This window comes from Drosophila mojavensis, unplaced genomic scaffold (assembly GCF_018153725.1).
Source record: "Drosophila mojavensis isolate 15081-1352.22 unplaced genomic scaffold, ASM1815372v1 contig_74, whole genome shotgun sequence".
NCBI lineage: Eukaryota > Metazoa > Arthropoda > Insecta > Diptera > Drosophilidae > Drosophila > Drosophila mojavensis.
The window spans coordinates 9,933,183-9,954,600 of NW_025318899.1; the positions used below are offsets into that span (position 1 = coordinate 9,933,183).

At 41.9% G+C, this 21,418-nt stretch overlaps 1 protein-coding gene across 42 annotated transcripts in view; it reads left to right on the forward strand.

Annotated features, from left to right (window-relative positions):
- The window catches only part of LOC6581992 (CUGBP Elav-like family member 4), a 326,873-nt gene that overhangs the window by 175,434 nt on the left and 130,021 nt on the right, over positions 1-21,418 (forward strand). For 9 of the 42 annotated variants that reach the window (XM_032730843.2, XM_002007669.4, XM_015162204.3 and 6 more), the window contains exon 2: positions 8,153-8,194. The exons of the other annotated variants lie outside the window; for them this stretch is intronic. In XM_032730843.2, coding sequence (XP_032586734.1) covers positions 8,153-8,194 — 42 coding nt within the window. The remainder of the gene's footprint in view (positions 1-8,152; positions 8,195-21,418) is intronic. 42 annotated transcript variants of the gene reach the window in all.

Sequence of the window (21,418 nt, forward strand, 5' to 3'; positions counted from 1 at the left end):
TGACTGAAAATTTTAAAATAATCCAATATAATAAACTACAATACAGCTCCCTCTCCCAAATTTAATCAAAGTGTGCTGAGCTCCATTAAAATCCCTTCCATAACTGAAAATAAATTCCATGAGCAGCCGTTAGAAATGCATAGCAGATGATCAAAGAGTCAAGCAACTCACCTGAACTCTCAGATGTTTTTTTTTGAATTCTATAAGCCGCTGAATCTATTGTGAAAAAGTTGTGGCAGATATCTTTGGCAGACTTTGCTTCTAATTGCTACAAAATGCACAAATTAAGCAACGCTCGACGCAGAGGCGTCCCACGCCCTACGCCCCTTGCCTGGGGCGACTCCTCCATGGAGCCACGGATTGATGGCCAACTGTCAATTGCTAAGCTGGAGTCGCAGTCAGTGCTTAACCCAGTCTATGGATGTACTTAGATTGAAAGTTGAGTGAAAGCAAAAAAAAGAGAGAGGGAGAGAGAAAGGACGGAAAAAAGTAAAGTAAACGATAAAGGCAAAGAAAAAGGAAAGCAAGGCGAAAACGCCGGCGCACAGAGCGAAAGAAAGAAATGAAACTTTTTAATGATGTAAAGTACAAAGTTTTGTGTCTTGTCGTAACTTGAGTAAACTTTGAGTTATGCCTTAGATGCGAGGCGAACGCGAACGCGACGACCTCAAAACGCAGCCAGGACTTTGGGAGGACATCCTTTTAGCTAAATATATATCGATCGAAGCTGTGCAGAGCTCGACGAGCCGATTGGGACTGTGACTGGAATTTATTTTGTCGTTTTGTTAAAAGTTTTCAACACTCGCCTTTTATTATGACATACGCAAGCGCGCAAATTAGTAATGGAACAGGCTGTGGAGGGAGCGAAGCGGTAGTGAAAGGAGGGGAGGGGAGTGTAGGCTAATAAAATGCCAATTTGCTGCATTGAATGGCTGCTTTATTGGCCGCCATTACAACTCGTACGTACATAAAAAGCCGGCCAGGCTGGGCGACCACGCACATGCGTCAGTCACGCCCCCTTCCCTCTACTCAGCAGCAGCGCCCCAGCAGCCAACGACCCCTTATGTGGAGTGGTTGGTTCAGTCTTTAAGGCATTTTATGACGGCAACATTTACACGCATAAAATATGCATGATAAACTTTGTTGTTGCAATAAATCAGCATCAGCCGAAAAGTATGCAACGCTTTTTGCTGCCTTCAATGTGATTACTGAAAGCGCTCAAAGTTTAACATGTGTGTGTGTGTGTGTGTGTGTGTGTCTCTGTATATACATTTATGTTATTTGCAATGATCGTAAAAGGCTGCGTGACCCAACTATAAACATTTTGCAGGCCAAAATCTAAACTAAAATTCGATTTGAGCCGCCTTTACGAGCGAGCGCAAGTAAAGCATTTAGCGGAAGCGCGCTTAAAGCTTACGTTTTTGGCGAATGTGAAAGCTTAAAGTAACTAAATTGGTTCTTAAGTTGAAATTGGCTATTGACATACATCAATACTGCCTTTTCTTGATCTATTTATGTACAAATCTATCTTTCTGCTCTCTATTGTTATCTATACAACTCTCATAGATCTCTATCGATCTAGCTATCATTCTCTTCTTTTTATTCTTTTATTCTTTCTCTATTGACTTGGCAATCCATCGCTTATCGATCTACTACATTTGTATCTATCTGTCTATCTATCTATCTATCTATCTATCTATCTATCTGTCTATCCACCCATTCTGTCGATCTGTCTATCTATGAATCTATAGTTTTCTTTCTTTTTGATGATCTATCGACATATATATATTTATCGATCGACAAATTTATCAACCGATCTATTTCTCTGTCTGCCCTACTAACTCGTTTTCTTTATACGTATTTATTGTTCAAATCTGTCTGATAGAATTATCTATATACCTTTATCTATCTATTAAGCTGCCCATCTACAAATCCTCGATATATTTTCGTAACTCTCTATCTATCCGATCTACCCATACACCCATCTATTTTTCAATAATACAAAATCCGTCTTCAAGCAGCTCTCATATAAATATTACCCATACACCTATCTACCTATCTATTACCCATACACCTATCTTTTTTTCAATTTTAAAAACCTTCTTCGAGCAGCTCTCATATAAATATTATCATTGCGCAGCTTGTTTACATTTTTGTTCGTAAAAACTGCTGTGCTTTGCCTTGCTTTGCTTTGCCCGTGGCAACGTTTGCTATCAAACAACTTAAACTGTCATTAAACTTTTGTTGCGACTATTGAACCGAAAGTTTTCAAAGCTGCCTCAATCAGGACGCTGCGACAATGCAAAAGCGTCGCCTGGCCTTATAAATTGGCCCAAGCCAAACTTTTCGCCGAGGTGCAAATGCGCCAGCACAAAGAAAGAGAACGAGCGACAGAGATAAGAGAGTGAGATGGCGATAGAGCTTTGGCAGACAAACAAAACTCTGTCTACGTTTGGCCATTGTGTGTTTTGATGACGCTTTTGTTGCCTGCATGCATAAAATATTTATGCGCCGCCAAATATGCAGCAAAAAATGTGTTCTGTTCGCCTCTCGTGCCATCTCTCTCTCCCACAGTTGCGCGTGCAACTTTTCGCACTCGAACGAAATTACGCACAGCAACAACAACAACAAGTAAGAAAGCTCTAGTCGAGACTACTCGACTACGAGATCCCCTGAACCCTTGGAGTAATAGCTATTTCAATAATTTTTCGCGTCTTTCAGCTTACACAAGAAACACGCACACACACACACACACACACACACGCACGCACGCACACACAGGCATACATACACACACATACATGCACACATACACACACATACACGAACAATTACATACATATACACACACAAGCATAAACACGCATGGACTGCAGGGAGCGCTTACTATGAGAACTTAATTGCTTAATAACTTTTTTGTGGACGTACGATCTTCATGAAACTTTCAGATTATGATTATGACATGGATATGCATGTAATTGCCAAAGCACAAGTCTCTAGTATTTGAAATACGCTTTTTACAAAAGTGAGGGTGAGGGGGTGAATTTAAGGGTGGGGGGTAAATTTTAACAAAAACCGAAATTGTATAAATTGCATATAAGCATACATTAAAAATTTGGAGACTCTAGCAATAAAGGTGTAGAAGATATAATTTTATAACTGGGTTTCGATAAGGTTTTTTATCGATAAAAAAAGATCGAGATGAGTTATCGATTTTTAATGATAAACTTGATATGCGCGCTGTAATTACGGACATTTAAAAAAAAATTTGAAGTCTCTAGCTCTTATATCTTCTGAAATCGACGCGTTCATACATACGGACAGACGGACAGACGGACAGACGGACAGACGGACGGACGGACAGACGGACAGACAGACGGACAGGGCCAAATCAACTCAGCTCGTCGCCCTGATCAAGAATATATATACTTTGTGGGGTCTGCCACGCCTCCTTCTGCCTGTTACATACTTTTAACAAAACCATTATACCCTGATTTCCCATTGAAAATGGGTTCAGGGTATAACAACAACAACAACAACAACAATTTGGGTACAAAAAAACTTTGCTACTTAAATGTTACGCTTTCAATTTTTTCCTTCCATTTGTTGTTGTTTTTCTTTTCTTTCGCTTTTTTTGCTTTTCTCTTTTGCTGCGCACTTTATCAAGCATTTTGGCATGGCCCAGCGCACGCTCGATTGCTGGCGTGGGTGGCAAACTTTTCATTAATAACGATTTTCCATTAACTATCGATTGATTTTGCAACGCCCAGCATCCCGCAGCAGCAGCAGAGGTAGCAGCAGAGGCAGAGGCAGAGGCAGCAACAGCTGCAACAATGAGCCAAAGTAGCAAACCGAAACGCACTTCAGACAATGCCTGCAAGCGGCAGCAACAACAACAACAACAACAACAACTGCACTTGAGTCTATTTAAAACGCAAACAACAATAACACAAGTGGGCTAGTGGGCGTGGCAGGCGGCAACGGCGTCGGTTATGAGCCGCCGACGCCGCCAACAGGAAAAACTCATTGAAAACTTTTTCTTTTACACTTTGCGTGCAACGGGACTCTACCGCTTACGTTTAAACTTCCAGCTCTCTATATCTCTCTTTCTCTCTCTCTCTCTGTCACTTTCGCACTCTATTTGCACCGCTTAGGTGTATCGCAGGAGCAAGTTTTTAATTTTTTATCGCGCTGCGAGCTATGCGAACGTTTCGCTGCTGCCCTTTCTGCAGGGAATTGCGAATCGCTGATTGATTTCGCAATTCACTTCTTTAAAGATGTTTGATGTTTGGCTGGATATAGAAATAAATGATGAGCAAGGGAGTTGAACATATAGCTGAAGTGTTAAGCGATGAGAGATAGGGTCTACTGAGAGGAAAACTGCTTTCAGATGAAGTTGCTAGAGAACGAACACATTGGTTGACAAACAGAAAAAGTTGTGTGAGGGCAGCTGAATGATTTTAAAGATATATGATATAGATAACTGATAATTTTATGATATATATTATAATTTTACTAATATTTTTGACAAGTTTTATACGAAGATCTCATTTATCTATATCGGAATCTCATTAAGTACAAGATCATACCTTTAAGGCTTTCCTTGATTGTAGAATTATGTCCAAGCTTAACATTATGCAGACCGTTGATTCTCTCTAATCTCCACTTCTCACATCATCCACTGCATACAAAGGCGATTTTTACTTATTTAATTTCTATATATCTCTAGTACTCAAAAGGGCATTTCAGTTATATAATAAGCCTTGCATTTCTCGCCCTTCATTTTCTGCTTTCATTTTTTTTCTCCCGCCTTATGCGTTACGTTTGCCTTTGTTGCTGTCACGTCTATTATGTGTATTGCCTTTTGTGTAGTTCGGCATTATATTGTTGTTGCCGTTGTTGTTGTTGTTTTTTATTATTATTTTGTATTCCTTTCCTTTGGTTTATTTTTTTATGTAGCCAAAGCAAGGCGCGTTGCGCCCAATATATATAAATTATTGCATAAAGTTAGGCGCTAAGTTGCAAAAAGTTTCCTTTTCATTGCTGCGGCTACCGCGACGAAGTCGAACGTTGAGCACGACATGCTACAATAGTCTATAAATCTTTATGGTCAACAGAGATTACATGGGCCAGCGTCGACCGACCGACCGACCGGCCGACCGACCGCCCGACTAGACCAGACCCCGTACACCTCCTCTCCCCACTCCCCCCTCAACACATTTCAATGTAGTTTATTGCCCCGTGCTGTTTGGCCTTAGCTGCTTTTTAGGCGCTGTGCTCAGTTTTGATTTGTGTTCGCGTTGCTCTTTGTTGTTGTGTATTGCAGTTGTTGTGGTTGGTCTCCTTGTGTGTGTGTGTGTGTGTGTGCCGTGTCCAGCATATGGTCATAAAAATGTGCAGAGCTCGGCAGATGCGCTGATAAATCATATTAAACCGAGAAACTATGCACGAAAACATATATGTATAGAGGTTTAGTTATTTATTTATTTATATACATTTATCTATGCGAGAATGAATGCGAATGCGAATGCGAATGGGAATGCATAAAAATACTTGTAGCAATGGCAACAGCTTTTCCAGCGATAACAATGCAGTCCCATATGGCCTCAGCACATGAGTTTCGATAAGAAACGTGTTAAGAGTGCTTTAGAGCTGGAAGTATGCGACTGGGCAATGCCCGCTGGGAGAGGCGTTAAGGTGTGCAAATGTGCCAAGACTTTCATATTGATCTGTTTGGTTTTGTCTTAGGATTTTATTTAAGAATGTGAATGTGGTTTTGCTATAAGAGGTGCAAAGTTTAAGGTATTGAAGAGGCAAAAAGGAAGTGTGGTAATATGATGAACGGTGGATATAGATTTAAGCGAAGAAGAGACAAATGGAGTTATTGACTTGAAGAGGGAGGGTGGAAGAGAGAAAGAGATAGATAGGCATACAGGCAGATGTACGTAGCAATAGTTGATCTGGAATATGGTCTCCAGAATTTCTTCTGCTGCATCTCAGAGAAACATATTATCCGAAACATATGCCAAGATCCCAGCTCTCAATATTATAATATAAACATTAACATTATAAACAACTTAAAGAAATGTCAAGGTATTGCTGAAGCTCACTCGTATTTAAATATCACTTCAAACTGTTATCAGCTACTGTTGCTCCGTTTAAAAAAATATCAAATTTCTGGGTTAAACTTCAGAGACAGTTGTCAAGGAACGGGAACAATTTACCCTATATTACACAATCTGAATCGTATTTCTTTACTGTTTTTATATCGAATTTACCTGCACACACACACACACACTCTCACGCATAAAGGGACACCCACACACTCCCGCACACACTCGGGCAGTTTGGCTGTAAAGTAGGCCATAAAATATATCCCCGAAATGTCTTTAATTGCGTAAATTTGGTCATTGCGTGGGCGGCATTTTCGATTTACGTATTACGTATTACGCTCTTTGGCTCGTAAACAACTTGCCAGGAATGTCGCCCTTCTAAGTATCTAACCAAAAAGTAGTAGAAGCAGAAGAGGAAAAAGCAGAGGGGAAAGGGCACAGTGTAAAACGTATAGCATACCGCACGGCGCATTTTACATAAAAATGCAATAAATAGCTACAGAAAAGCGCTTGGAAGCGCACCAGAAATTTATGTGGTCGAGGATCTCTACTCGAAACCCTGTGCCCCTACCTCTGCCCCGCCACTGTCACTCCCGCTCTACAGTATCTCCACTCGTAAATGTCAAATGTCGAGCTGGTTTGGGGCCAAGGGGAAGGCGACTCAAAGTATGCTTATAAATTGCTCTAAATAGCAATTTTTTCTTTTTTTTAGGTTATAGAGCGTCGCGCAACGTCTTTGGCTTGCTTATCGTGACCGGGTCCGGGTTCGAGTCCGGGTCTGGGTCCGGTACCGGGGTCCAGGTCCGTGCGCGCAGCGAGTGTCGTGTCATTTGTTCGTTTTCTTTATTAGTGTCATGTATTTTTATAGTTCAAAGGACATTTGAATGATTGAATGAACTGTATGTGTGTGTGTGTGTGAGAGTGTGCTGTTTGTACTACGTGTGTGTGTGTGTGTGGCGTCCACTGACCGCCCTACGGCCAAGAGCCGAACCGTACCAAAAACGAGTTGCGCGCATGATTTCATCCCTTGCAGCGCTGGGATCGCCTCCCTCCTCCTCGACAGTCCCCCGCGCACGCCCTGCTGGCCCTTGCGTGTGGTCGCACTGGTCAGCCGCCCAGGCACGTTTCATCATGGGTTGCTTGTTGGTTTCGACTATATCAAATAACGACTATTGACTGCGCCTGCTGTCTCTCGCCTTCGCCCTCGCTCGTGTCGTGTCCTGGGTCTGTGTGTGTGTGTGTGTGTGTGTGTGCACGTGTAGGGTTACACAACGCGGCTCCTGCTGCTGCTGCTGCTGCTTCTGCTCCAACTCGAGCTGCTGGTGCTGCTTTTGATGATGATGTTGTTGTCGTCGCCAGCGTTGACGTTGTCGATGACGAATGAAAATCAATATTTATTAGATTACTTTCGAAATTTTATACGAAAATAGAATTTTTATGACATTTTATTCAGCTCTCGCTCGCTCTCTGTCTCTCTCTCTCTCTCTCTCTCTCTCTGTCTCTCTTGCTGTCTTGCTCCTTTGAGCATTTGCTAACTGCCTCAACAAACATTTTCTAGTTGCTTTAAGGGCTGTTAATCAATTTTTTTAAAGGGTCAACACACATTGCCAACTGTCAGCTGAAAAAGCTTTTACTTTATTAAAGAATACATTGGACAAGGAAGTCTTCATATGTATAGAGATTTCCTTGTGCATGTGTTTGGGGAGTATTCCATATAAATTATATATATACTTATATATATATTTAGCAGTTTTCTTGCTCTGCTTACGCACAGTTTTATTAATAAGCTTAATAGTTCGGCCATTATCTCAGCTCCAATTAAAGTTATAATCTTTCTCTTTCACTTTTATTTCCTTTGCCTGCCCGCTCTCGCCTCATGCCTCATGCCTCATCATCAGCATTCCCTAATGACTCGGCTAATAACATAAACCAATTACTTGAATATCTGTTCAACTGCACATTTAATATTAATATCTTGCCTCTCACTCACTCTCTCCTTCTCTCTCTCTCTCTCTCTCTCTTTCTCCCATCTCTTGCAGGTAAGTTGCCATCATCCATTAATACCACCAGCCATCAAATTAGTAAGTACAGAAAACGAGCTGCTAACACTTTTATGTGCGTCTTTTAATGTATATGTCTATGTGTATATATATGTGTGTGCATGTGTGTGTGTGTGTGCTGCGGTACATATAAGAATTCTACACCTATGTAGAGGGTCAGGCCACTGAATTTGACCTAAGCGCGCTGATGCTTCTCACGTGGCTCAAAACTAAAAGCTCCCCGGAGTGCAGGAGACAACGGTAGCCGCTCGCACCACAGCCCAACCACCCACTCGGGAGCCACTTAATTATGAAGCTGCACATGAAGTAAAACGTCATAAAGCGTCGAGTTGAGCTCATTCCTCCAGCTGCCTCAGCTTTCCTTCCTTCCTGCCTTATTTTTGTTTTTTTTTTTTTTTTTTTTTTTTTTTTGGCAGGCTGTGGCAATTGCTGCCTTGGGTAGCATCATCCGTCGTCTGCTTGCCTCAGCATTGTTGTTGCTGTTGTTGTAGTTTTTTGCCGTTGTCGGTTGTTGCTACATTTTGCAGTTAATTTTGCGTTGCTAAATAAACTGTTTATGGCATTTATGCCAAAAATTTTTGGCCAAGCGGAGCGAAGCGAAGGCAGCTGGATGAAGGATGACGATGAATGAGGCGACTAATGGTTGCTGCTCTGAGTGCACAACTGTATATGTGTGTGGGTGTGACTGTGTGTGTGTGTGTGTGTGTGTGCTTGTGCATTTTTGCATGCTCCCCACATGAGCTGTGCAGCCAATGTCTGCAGGCTTGGCTTGCATTTTAATTGTAATTTTTTGCATGCCCCAAAGCCAGGCAATGCCTGCGCCATGCCAGACTTCAGCCAAATTTTTGTTAATTAAGATGCCAAATATGAAAAGGTACAAATGCCATAAATAAAATGGAGGCTTGTTTGAGCTTATGCGAATTCTCAGAGTCTTAATTAAAGAGTGTATATTAAAGAATTTTATATATTTATAGAAAAATCAAAAATAAAAAATATTTATGCAAAATATTTTTAGCACTCATTATGAGCATTTTCTAATTCGATTCGCTGGCAACTTATTAACAGCCTTGTTTCTTTGCCTTTGATTGAGTGGGTGTGCGTGTGTGTGTGTGGGGGTGCTTTGACCCGTGCACACATACAGATACACTCAAATGCTTACACATATATTAATGAATATTTACATTTTATGCAGTCAGGCGCAAGCACACACATCCCCAACCCAACCCCAGCCCCAACCCCCAACGGCCAAGCCACATCACCCCACCCACGTTCAATTCCCAAACTCGTCGCCCCTCCCCCTCCCCTCCGGAAAACTCACGCTCAACCACTGACAATTTGGCAGTCACCGCAATCATAAAAATTTCACCCCAGTCGCAAGACAGCCAAAAAAAAAGTTAACATATATACACATGTATGTGTGTGTGTGTGAGTGTGTCTGTTTGTATTTGGTGCCCGTCCGTCAGTCGCCTCTGCGCCTCATTTAAATGCAAATTTTGACGAGCGGTTTTACCGTTCTGCGAGCGCACTCTGCCGCTGCCGCTGCTGCTGTCGCTGCTGCCGCCGCTGTCGCTGCTCTGCTGAATGAAAACATTAAAATTAAAAATAAAAATAAAAAAAAAGAGACGGAACCCCGGGAGAAGACAACATACTGTGGGCTGCTTTTTAGGCGTCGCATGGGTGGCTGCCTGGCTAAAGCTGAGGCCTGAGAATAATTCAAGGTGATAGCTTAATTGAAATATGCTTTTAGGCGCTTTGCTCTCTGTGCCGCGCTCTCTACACATTTTGCATACTTCAGCGTCGGCTTTTACTTTGCTGTGTGAAATTTCAGCAAGCGCCGGGTGCATATTTTATGGCGCTGCGGTCGACCACAGAGAATAAAAAAAAAAAAACACGAAAAAACAAAAAAATAAATAATGAAAATCAACAACAAAAAATGAATCGACGCAGCTTAATGTTATGCAAAGTGTTTCGAGCCTGTGGGCAAACAGAGAGAGGGAGTGAGAGAGAGAGAGAGAGAGAGAGAGAGAGAGAGAGAGAGAGAGACAGAGAGCAGAGTCTACATCCGGTCTCGAGTGCAGGAGGCGTCATCATCTTTAATTGCTAGCCATTTCAATTCTCATTTCAACTTCAATTGACTTTCGACAGCAGACAAAATTAAAAAAAAAAAAAAAAAAACAAATAAAAATTTAACGTGGCTTAAGGTGGAAAGGGAACTGTTTAGCATAGTCAAGTGCGGGCAGCTGCGCTTAAATGAAAATGTATTAGATGAATTCGCGCTACTCATTGGAATTCCCAATTAAGCAACACAAATTGTTTATCGCCTAGGAAGAGACTCTGGGGCTGTGGGTACATGAGAGAGTCAGTGTAAGAGAGATATCAGTGTGAGATATTGAGCTTCAGAAATATTGGAGCTCCAAGAGGTGGTAATAGACATATAGCAAAAGAGAGTGTGGAAGAGAGAGAGAGGGAGCACAGGTAGAGCGAGCACTTAGTAAGCAGCATTCCCTATCTTACAGCTCCCCCTGCAAAAGCTGCTCTTACATATCTAATTGAAATGCCGCTCTTATTAACTCTTATTACTTATTGCTGTATATAGCACTCAAATGCCCTAACAGAACCTACCTACATCTTCGCTCACTTTCATTTAGCTAAAAACAGAAAGAAAACTCATATTCGCATTGGCTTTAAGAGCAAAAAGTTCAGCACTTGGCAAATTCATTTTGCGCACACAAAAAATAAACCGCTCAAAATGGCTTTGAGCAGAGCAAATAGCAGAAACGCATCTAATGCATGCAAATGACAACACACACACACACACTCAGAGAGAGAGAGAGAGATGTTTGTTTGTGTGTGCACAAGTAAAGTAGATCTTTGTAATCTGAAATGCTCAAGGCGTGCAAATATTCAATTTTAAATATGCAGCCAAATAAAGTATAAAACAAAAAGAGATAGACAAATGTAGGCAAGCGAGCAAGGAGAGAGAGAGAGAGAGAGAGAGAGAGAGAGAGAGAGAGCAGGCTGCCCGTATCTCTTTCTCACACTCGCTGTCATAAACACAATGTCATGACAACTTTTGAAATTTGAATTTCAAAGCAAAAATGTTCTCTCATTTATTCATTTGCTCAGTCATTCATTGTCATTTATTTTATTGCTTGCTCGCACACACACACACACACACACACACACACACAAGCAGGCTGTTATATATAGAAAATTGGTACATGTCCATTTTGCACACACCCACCGCCCCCTGCCACAGCCTGTGCAAATTCCATGAGCATCTTTTGATCTCTGACAAACTTCGACTGTCAATAAATTGCGTCCCGAGGTTCTCTGTATTAATTTGCTTTTCATTTGGTTAGGCGTTTTGTCCTTTTGGGTCGATAGTTCGTGTCCTGCCGAAAAACTTGCATTTTATGATCAAAGCATAGGCCAAAGTCTGTCTGTCTGTCTCTCTGTCTGTCGTTCTGTCTGCCTTCTGCTTGACTTGTTTCCGTGTTTTTAAAGTTTAAGACGCGCCGCGTTTTATGTGCCCATAAAATTTGACTAGTCCCCAGATTTTCATTTAGCTCAGCTTGTATCCCTTTTGTGTAATTGTGTGTGTGTGTGCCTGTGTGTGTGTGTGTGCTTGAATGTTTTCATTATCAGCTGAGAGTTTGTACATGTGCAGGGTGGCTTTTGTCTGCCCCCTCGAGGGTTGCAGTTCGATGTTTAATTTTTGGCCATATTATTATTTTAATAAGCAATTTGGCTGTCGTTGGCACAAAATACGAGCACGTGTTGGCCCGCGCTCCTCGCCAAGTGGGGAAGTGTCTATTATGCAGTCGTAATTGCCTGTGAGAATATGCAGCGTGTGCCCCTGTAAAGGTAACACTCGGCCTGAGCCTTAACTATCCGAGATTTCTTATCTCTGCTGCCTGAGGTCAGCGGCTGAAAGTGACCGGGCGTGATAATCAGATTAAGTGCTACCTTAAATGGCCTTATCATGGACTGTCTCTGGGCCAATGATGACATAACCAAATGTTTGCGTACAATCAAGCAAATGCTACCTTCTCATAGGTGGCCCAGCCACGCCCACACGACTCACTCATATCGTTGCTCTACAAAAGTTTATTAAAAATAAATTTATAACTCACATGTGAATAACTTAAGGAAGACGAAGCAGAAGCAAAAGCAAACGAAAATCAAGTTTTTCCGCCTGCTCTCTCTGTCTTCCCCACTCTCTATCTCTCACTCTGCCCTTAGGGCGCTAATGAAACAACAAGCCAGATCGAGAGAGGTGGGCAGAGAGTTTGGGTTGAGCTGGGAGAGGTCGTTTGTCAGTTCAGGGGTTCACAAGCTCAGCGCTCAAGTGCCACACACACACACACACACGCACACACACACACACTCACTTGTTTCTCTTGGTATTTTGCCATAACTTGAACAAATACGCAAACATTTCAACACATTTAGTGCAGCAACCCCGCATCTCGACACGACTTTTAATTTAAGCCCACTTAACACCTCATAAAACAGGCAGCGTTCCAACTGAATGAGTGAATGGCTGACTGACGGCCTGCCTGAATGACTGACACAGCAGCTCTCTCACTCCCCCTCTCACTCTCTCTCTCTAGCTCTTGGTTTAATATAAATTATATACATTTTATACATTTTAATTTTTACAATTTAACTGGCAGCGTAACAACTTCCATGCAATTAGGTCGAAAGGGTTACACACTCTCACTCACACACACACACACACGCACACTTAAAAAATCAACCCTTGTTGTTATTTCTGTTTTTGCCCCCTGCTGCCTGCCGCCTGCCGCCTGCCGCCTCCTGCTTGATTGCTACTTTTGGCAAATTAAACTTGAAAGTTGTAAAATTTCCCTTGTCATTGACAAGGACACGTGCGTGTAGGCGCCCTTACAGCCCTTCACACACACACACACACTCTTAGAGCAGTCAAGTCTTGTCTGTTAAGTGCTGCTCGAATATTATTGAGTCAAGTCCTTTTTTGGTAATTCATAACTAAATTAAAGTGTTGGCCGTCTAGCTCTGTCGACTCTTTGAGTCTTTGGCTCTCTTTGACTGGCAGCTCTGGCAGTTGTCTGTGTCATTGATTTGTGGGCCCGCACTCAGCTCACAAACTGCACGGTGTTCCATTCACAGGCCATAACAATTGCCGTTTATGCTGATTTTTATACCGGCTCGAGGCGGGGGCCAGCCAACAGACCTGACTATGAATAAGTAAGTGCGTGTCGGTAGCAACATTCAAATGTCCTCGACGCTGCTTATTTGCTCTGTAATCTTAAGCGACAGGCATTTCTTTACTTATTTATGCACTCTCGCCCACACACACAAACACACACACACACACACTCGCACACACGTACACACAACTTAAAAATCACAATGGGGTTTTTTTTCTGGGGGAGGTCGACTTAGATAAGCAGCCAAGTCATGAGACCTGAGATTCAAGTCGTTCCTTTTGCTGCTCCTCTTCTCTTTTCTTTTTCTCTGCTCTGCTCTGCTTTATTTTTATGCGCTTCGTGTAAGATTTTTATTGTGTATACAGCGTCGTATATGGGCCGCTATCTGGCGGCTGCTATCTGCCACGTTTGCTTTTATTATTTAATGGAGCACAAAATGCATTTTACTCGCCATTGCCTACACGAGACTCCTGCCTGCCGACTCCTGTGTGTGCATGTGTGTGTGTGTGTGTGTGGTTGGGCATACAAAATTAATAATTTATATATGAAAATGTGCGTTAAGAGCTGCGAGTCTCTGTCGAGTCGAGTCGAGTCGAGTCGAGTGGAGTCTGTTTGCCAAATTGCTTAAGAGAATGCGCGTTAGGCTGTTTGCCAAGGTCATAAGTAGGACTTGAGGGGACGCCGTGTCGAGATTTGCTCGTCTCTCGTAATTTGCTTAATAAAACGCGGTTGGCATATTGCATAAAATATAAGCAAATGTTGTCCTTTTGTTTCATTTCCTTTTCTTTCCCATTTCTTGCTTCTTTTTTTTTTTTTTTTTTTTTTTTTTTTTTTGTTTGTTTGCAATTTATAAATTGCAAGCCAGGCGGCAGCAATGCTTGACTCTCGACTGCTCGACTGCTCGACTGTCGCTTTTCATTTGGCGTTACTTTGATATATGGCAGATGGGGCGAGAGACGGAGAGACCAAAGCAGATTGCACTTGGGGTTGGCTAAATGGCAAAGAGCTAAGGACTTTGGCTGCTGGAGCGGGGATGTGTGCATAAATTTGCAAGGCTCGGGGGAGGAGTCCTGGAGTTCAGCACAGCCTCGGGGCGACTGTCAAGTGGCTAAAGCTGACAAACGGCCGTAGCTAAAGTTAAGCATTCTCATCTCCCTCTCTCTCCCTCTCTCTCTCTCTCTCTCGCACTCTTTATCACTTTCTGGGTTTTCATGGGTGCATACACTCTAAATTTATGCATCTGCCCCAAAAAAAAAGGGGGATACAAAAATTGTCAGGAGATAGAAAACGTGTAAAGAGACTGTTATAATTTGAATAAATACCAATAAGCAATGCATGCTGTTAAACTCTTCTGGAATGTGAGTGTCTAAGCTCTTGGATAAATGAAATTTGAGCGGACATGCAAATGTAGGCTAAAAAAACCAGAGAAAAGCTATTTTGATGGGAGTATATATACGTATTATAGATAACACGTAGCTACTAAATTTTTGAATAAGAAATGTAAAAATAAATAAAAGAAAAATAAATATTTTAAATTTTTTTTATTTATTTATTTTTTTTTTTTAATGTTTGCTTGAGCTTCTATGGAGAACTTGAGGAAGAAAATTTTTTCTTGGAAAATTTAGAATATTTGCCAGAACGTAATCAACATCAGCATGCAGCCTGGCCAAGATCCATTCCATTAGAACTGCTATGAAGTTACATTAACCAAAATAGAAACTTACCTTGCTTACTTACTGCTATTCCATCTATCACTATTTCTCTCATCAGTTCGCTTCACTTTCAGCTCTATTAAAATTTCTTGCAATTTCCTCAATCTTCGCGCATCGAATGGCAGCAGCAGCAATCGCAGCGCTTCACATATAATTCAATGCGGCTTAAATTTAAATATTAAGCGCACGTAAATTTCTGCAGCTGCAGCTGTGTATAAACAGCGCGAATATAGCTTAAAGTGTGTACACACTGGCGCACAGGCTCGAATTGCGCTGAGATATAGTATGTGCGCGATGCTGTTTACAAAAACAACAACAGCAACAACAACAACAGCAACAGCAAGAAGAAGAAGCGGCGTATGCAGCACACGATTTTCCAATTGAACTCACACGTGTTTACACACACGTAGAGAGAGAGATACTCTAGCAATGATACATCTACAGATAGAGAGGGAGAGAGAGACGGAGGGAGGGAGAGAGGTAGAGAGAGAGAACGCGCACAGTTGCCATTTGATGCAGTCGTGCATTCAATCGCTGCGTCGTCACCTCCACGCGGCCAGCCCGAAAATCATTTCAAGTTAATAATAAATGGAGCATCATCATCAGACATCAAACTCGTTGAGCAAATAGACGACGATGACGACGACGACGACGACGAGGAGGAGGATGATGATGCCACGGCTATCCTTTGGCCACGGCCAGCTCTTTCACTCGTTTGACTCGTTGTTTGTTTGTTTGCAATGCCTGTGAAACGTTGTTGAAAGTGATTTCCTACTCTCTCCCCTCTCCTCTCTCTCTCTCTCTCTCACACTCGCTCTCTGTCTGTTTTTATGTTTATTCTTTTCAATTTGTAGCCCTGCTTTTGGTCATGTAATGAGCTGCTTCAGCTGTGCGCACAAATCAATTAAAATACGTGCCAGGCATTAGAAAGGCGCCTACAGCTTGGGCTGACTAGGCAATATGTTTGTGTGTGTTGGTGTATCTGTGTGTGTGCTTATGCGCATTCCATATTGAACATAAGTCAAGAGACTGCCAACATGCCAACTCAATTGACAGTTGAAGGCAGGGCTATACATATATGTATATATACATATATACATATATACATATATACATATAGATATATAGATATATAGATATGTCCATATACTATATGAACTGTCATCCTGTTGACAGCAAGGTAGCCCTATATAGGACACACATGAGTGGAGGCTGTGCGTGTGTGTTGGCCTTAACAGACATTTTCACAGTTGAGTGCTTTGTTGGAGCAGGCACAGCAGCCGGCTGGCATGCCATCCCTTTCGCTCTGCCTCAGCACCCCTCTCGCTCTGTCTCTCCCTGCTCTGTCTCTTGGCTTATGTAATTTATAAGCATTTCTTGCGTGCGCCCGTTGGTATGCAACAAAAATGTTGTATTGGCCATTATATAAGCCGCTTTGAGTGGGCTTCAGCTCGGGACAAGGTATGCTTTAAACGTCGCTTTGACTAGGCAACAACCAATCAATGCTCAGCCCTCGAGACACTCCCGCCACGCATGCTTGAAATGTTTGCCTAGCATGACGGGCCGAAATGATATTCCTTAAATAATATCGGCCAAATAATCGATAGAGGCTCATAAATTTGCCGTCAAGCAGAGCTTAAAGCGTGCCTCATTTAAAATTATATCTGTATATCTGTATATATGCATTTATGTATTTTATAATTGAAGCTTTTCATGGCCTGTATATCTGTATTATGTGCTTAAGCCACCTTTTATATCACTTCTTTCCTTCTTTATTTCTTTCGTTCGCTGTGTGTGTGTGTGTGTGTGTGTGAGTGTAGCACATGAATCTATTCAGCAATAAAATCATCTAAGCTCATTTCATGTGCTTCAGTTGGCTTTGGCTTCATTGTGGCCCACGGGCAGACGTCATTTGAAATCCATGTGAAACCTTTTCCGCTATTCAATTATACTTGCCTTCATCCAGGACACCTGTCCTGTGCTACAAGCACTCACACTCCGCCCACCCGGCTCAAAATTTATGTCTTCCGAAAACGACACTTGACTGACTTTTGTGCCCGACCAAGTTGACACAAAAGACACACACACACACACACACACACACACACCTAAAAACCAAACACTCGAATGCCAGCGGCAGCTCCAGGCGTGTCCATCAGCTCGACTGCCTGCTGCCTGCTGCGCCCACAGCGCCCGCTCCTCAAAATATGCAAATAAATTACTAATAACCCCTGAATGTAACCCTAACACGGATAAAAAAAACCGTATATATATACGTATATCCAAAGCAGCAAACAGTTTATGTGTCTGTGTGCGTGTGTGTGTGTATTCCTATTCATAATTCAAATTTTACGCCACAATAAAAATGCCTAAAATTATGCAACACGGCACATGCCGCAAACACACACACACTCGCACACACACACTCGCACACACACACTGGCACACTTTTGAGCTGAGTAAGTCATAAATTATGTAAATTTAATTTTACGCCCCGCATATAGCAGCAATATATTGGATATACTATATATGTACGCATGGCTAGGCCAAGTCAACCACAAAATTGTCAAAAAGAAAAAATAGAAAAAGAAGTGAAAATATGGCAGAAGATGACGAAAAAATGTTATTATGTAAATAATTAATGGCATGTAATTATCTAAATTTTAGACAATTAGAAAAAATTAACACAGCAGGCCGAAAAAAAATAAATAAAGAAAAATATTTATGACATTTTTATTATGCGAAGCGACGAAGCAGCAAACAAAATGTGAAAATGTAAAAATAAAAAAATAAAATGTGAAACGAAGGAAAACGGAAAATTTATATGGCATGTCCTTGCGTCGAGTTTCCGTTACACATTTAACGGCATTTTAACGCATGCTAATGACTGGGCTGTCCAGAAACATATCGAAATACTCTCCCCCGGGCCCCAGCAAAAGCAAGGTGTAGCCCCTTGAAAGGTTTGCCATTAATTAGAGGCCATTCGACACGACGGCGTCTGACAAAACATTAGTTCGTTTAATTTATTAGCCTAGCTTGGACAGAGCTGTATGTATACACATACATGTATTTATAGAAGCCCACGAATTAGCTAAACAAGCCGGAAGACACAGAGCTGGAATGAATGTATTCGTTGGCGCCCATAGCAGAGTGACAAGATTTTGGCCACATGTGGGCTGTCATTCGAGACGGGCATAAAATAATATTGATTTCGCTGGCATAATAGGCATGCCTGTGTGTGTGTGCTGTGTGTGAGGGTGTGTGTTTAGGTATGTTTTAAAATATTAACCTCAATAAATACATCGTATTTGCGCCAAGGAGAAAGCTGCAAGCGAAGAAACAAATTTTATAGCATACTTTTGAGCGCGCATTAAAATATGTTTTTTTTTTTTTTTTTTTTTTTTTTTTTTTTTTTTTTTTTTTTTTATTTTATTTAAACAGGCTTTTTACTACCTAATTGGCAGCTTAACAAGTTGAACATAAAGACACAATTATTTACAGTACACACTACAGAAATTTCATAACAATAACAATATAACAATTAACAAAAACATCAACAAACAATAACAATTTTTACGTAAATCACATGCAATTTGACTTGATACATTTTTATAGGAACCTCGCAGGGAGGTCCTGTGGATGGCACTTCTTCAGTCTTCTTTTTCTGGCTGCTTTCTTAAGTCTTCTTGCCAAAGGGTTTGGGTGGCCTTCGAGTCTTGCAAGGTAGCTAGCAGCTACCTTTTGCATAACGTCTCCAACTTTGGGGACCCTGAGATCTTTTTCAATGTCCCTGGTACGCATATACCAGGGAGCATTGCAAATTTGCCGGAGGATTTTTGCTTGTGCAACTCTTATTTTATTGAGATTTGTTTTTGCCGCAATCCCATAGATTTGAAGCGCATATCTCCATATGGGGCTGAGTATTGCTTTATAAATTGTCACTTTATTGTATAGTGACAATTTATTGGCCGGCTTAAGAAGCCATGACATCTTTGCGCTTTTGGACAAAACAGACTTTTTGACCATCGTGGTGTGCATATTAAATGTAAGCCTTCTATCTAACACTACGCCCAGATATTTGTGGCTTCTTTTGTGCGGTAGTGTTGAACCCTGCATGCTAATGCGACCACAGTTTAAAGGCCTTGTGGTAAATGTAACGTTTGCGCATTTGCTCCCGTTAATTCCAATGTTCCATTTGCACGCCCAGTCTTCAAAACTGCTCACATACTGCTGCAACGACTCTGTAGCTTTATTGATGCAGGTACTACTTGTCAGTACGGCTGTATCGTCGGCATACGTGGCTATCAGTACATTGTTCCGGTTTACTCCTGTGATGTCGCTATGTGAGGGCATATCGGCTGTGAACAGAGTATACAAGGTAGGGCCGAGAACGCTACCTTGAGGCACGCCTGCACATATTGGTCTTTTTGACGATTTAATACCATCAACATCAACCCTAAAGCTTCTATCTCGCAGAAAGCTGCTGACAATCTGGTACAATTGTGGAGTGAGAACGCTTCTAAGTTTGAATAGTAGTCCGTCATGCCAGACTCTGTCAAACGCTTGCCTTATGTCCATAAAGACAGCAACTGCATACTTCTTGTGTTCAAAAGCGTCCAGGATAAAATTGACCACTCGGTGAAGCTGCTCCGGAGTACCATGACCTCTCCTGAATCCAAATTGCCAGTTTGGGATTCTTTGTTTGACTGCTTCAAGTTGCAGGATCCGGTCAAGGATTACTCTTTCGGCCATCTTTCCTAAGGCAGGAAGAAGACTTATTGGCCTATACCCATCTACTTCACTAGGACTCTTTCCAGGCTTTGGGATCATTTTTATTTGCGCTGTCTTCCAGATGTTTGGGAAGTGTCCCAGCCTGAGCATACTGTTTAGGATCAGCACTATAAATAGGAGAGCTTTTTTGGGTAGGAGCTTCAGTGTTCTGTTATCCAGCTTATCCTCTCCAGGAGATTTTTTAACCCTCAGATTTTTAATAATATTTACTACTTCCTCCAGTGTGACAGGCCGTACAGGCAGAGTCATCTGGAACGGCATATCCAGCTGCAGCTCAACAGTTCTTCGCGTAGCATCGTCGGTGTAGTTGAACGGCATGAATCGCTGTTGTAGGCTGTCTGCAAATGTATCAGCTTTTTGCTGGCTGGAGTAACACCATCTACCTGCCGTATCCTTAATCGGTACTTTTGGAGCTGCAATTTTTTTAAAACGACTTGTGAGCTTCCAAAGGGAGTAGTTGGAAGACGCATCCGAGCCAGCATTTTCCAGCATTTGATCGATACTGCATTGCTTGATTTTAGCGAGTACTTTTTGTACGCGATTGGAGATTCTTTTATAAATTTGGTGGACGCGTATATCTCCCGTTCGCACATACTCTTTCCTCAGCCTTCTCTTCATTCGCAATAAAGCAGCAGCATTTGGGGGCAGCATAACCATATGATGCTGTCTTGTATGACGTACATATTCTGGGGTCGCGTATGATGCAGCCAAAGATATGTTTCGCATAAACAGTGTAATCGCATCTTCTACGTCAGCCGCGCTATCTATTTGAGTGTTTAGATGAATTCTGCTCTCTAAGTTTGTCCTAAATTCATTAATGCGAGCTCCAGGTGCAAGGATGTATTGCCTCATTGGTCTAAGCTGTGGTGATTGATGCAAAGTCGCTACGACCGGCAAATGATCCGACGAAAGCTCATGATGCAGCTGGACAGATAGCTTGTTAGTGGCGAACCCATTATATATGAAAAAGTCGAGTGCAGAGGGAGTAAGCAGGGTGTTGAATGAATAAAAAGTTGGTTTTCCGGTTGCTAGGACTTGCCAAGTACCACTTGCGATGGCCTCTTGCAGCCGTTTTCCACGATAACAACTCCGTGAATTTCCCCACCATTGGTGTTTTGCATTAAAGTCTCCTCCTGCAATGAACCGGTTTCCCAGGGACTGAAGTAGTACCTTAAAATCATTTTCACTCCAGGGCTCGTTAGGAGGAAGATAGATTGATGATATTATGACGCTTCCGATGTTTGTCATCAAACTCAAACTAGCCGATTGAATATTATTATTTGAAATGGGTTCAGTGATGTCATGAACAATGTTAGATTTTATCAGCACAGCAGATCCGCCTTTCGCTGTACCACTGGGGTGATTTGCGTAGTATTGGTTGTATCCAGGTGTATAAATTTTAAGGCCTGGGCGCATGTGTGTCTCCGTGACCAACATCACATCAATTGATTTAGCATCAAGGAAAAGTCTCAGCTCGTCATTGCTTTTAACCAATCCTCTTGCGTTCCACAATCCGATTTTTAAACTCGAATTGATCATTTTAAAAT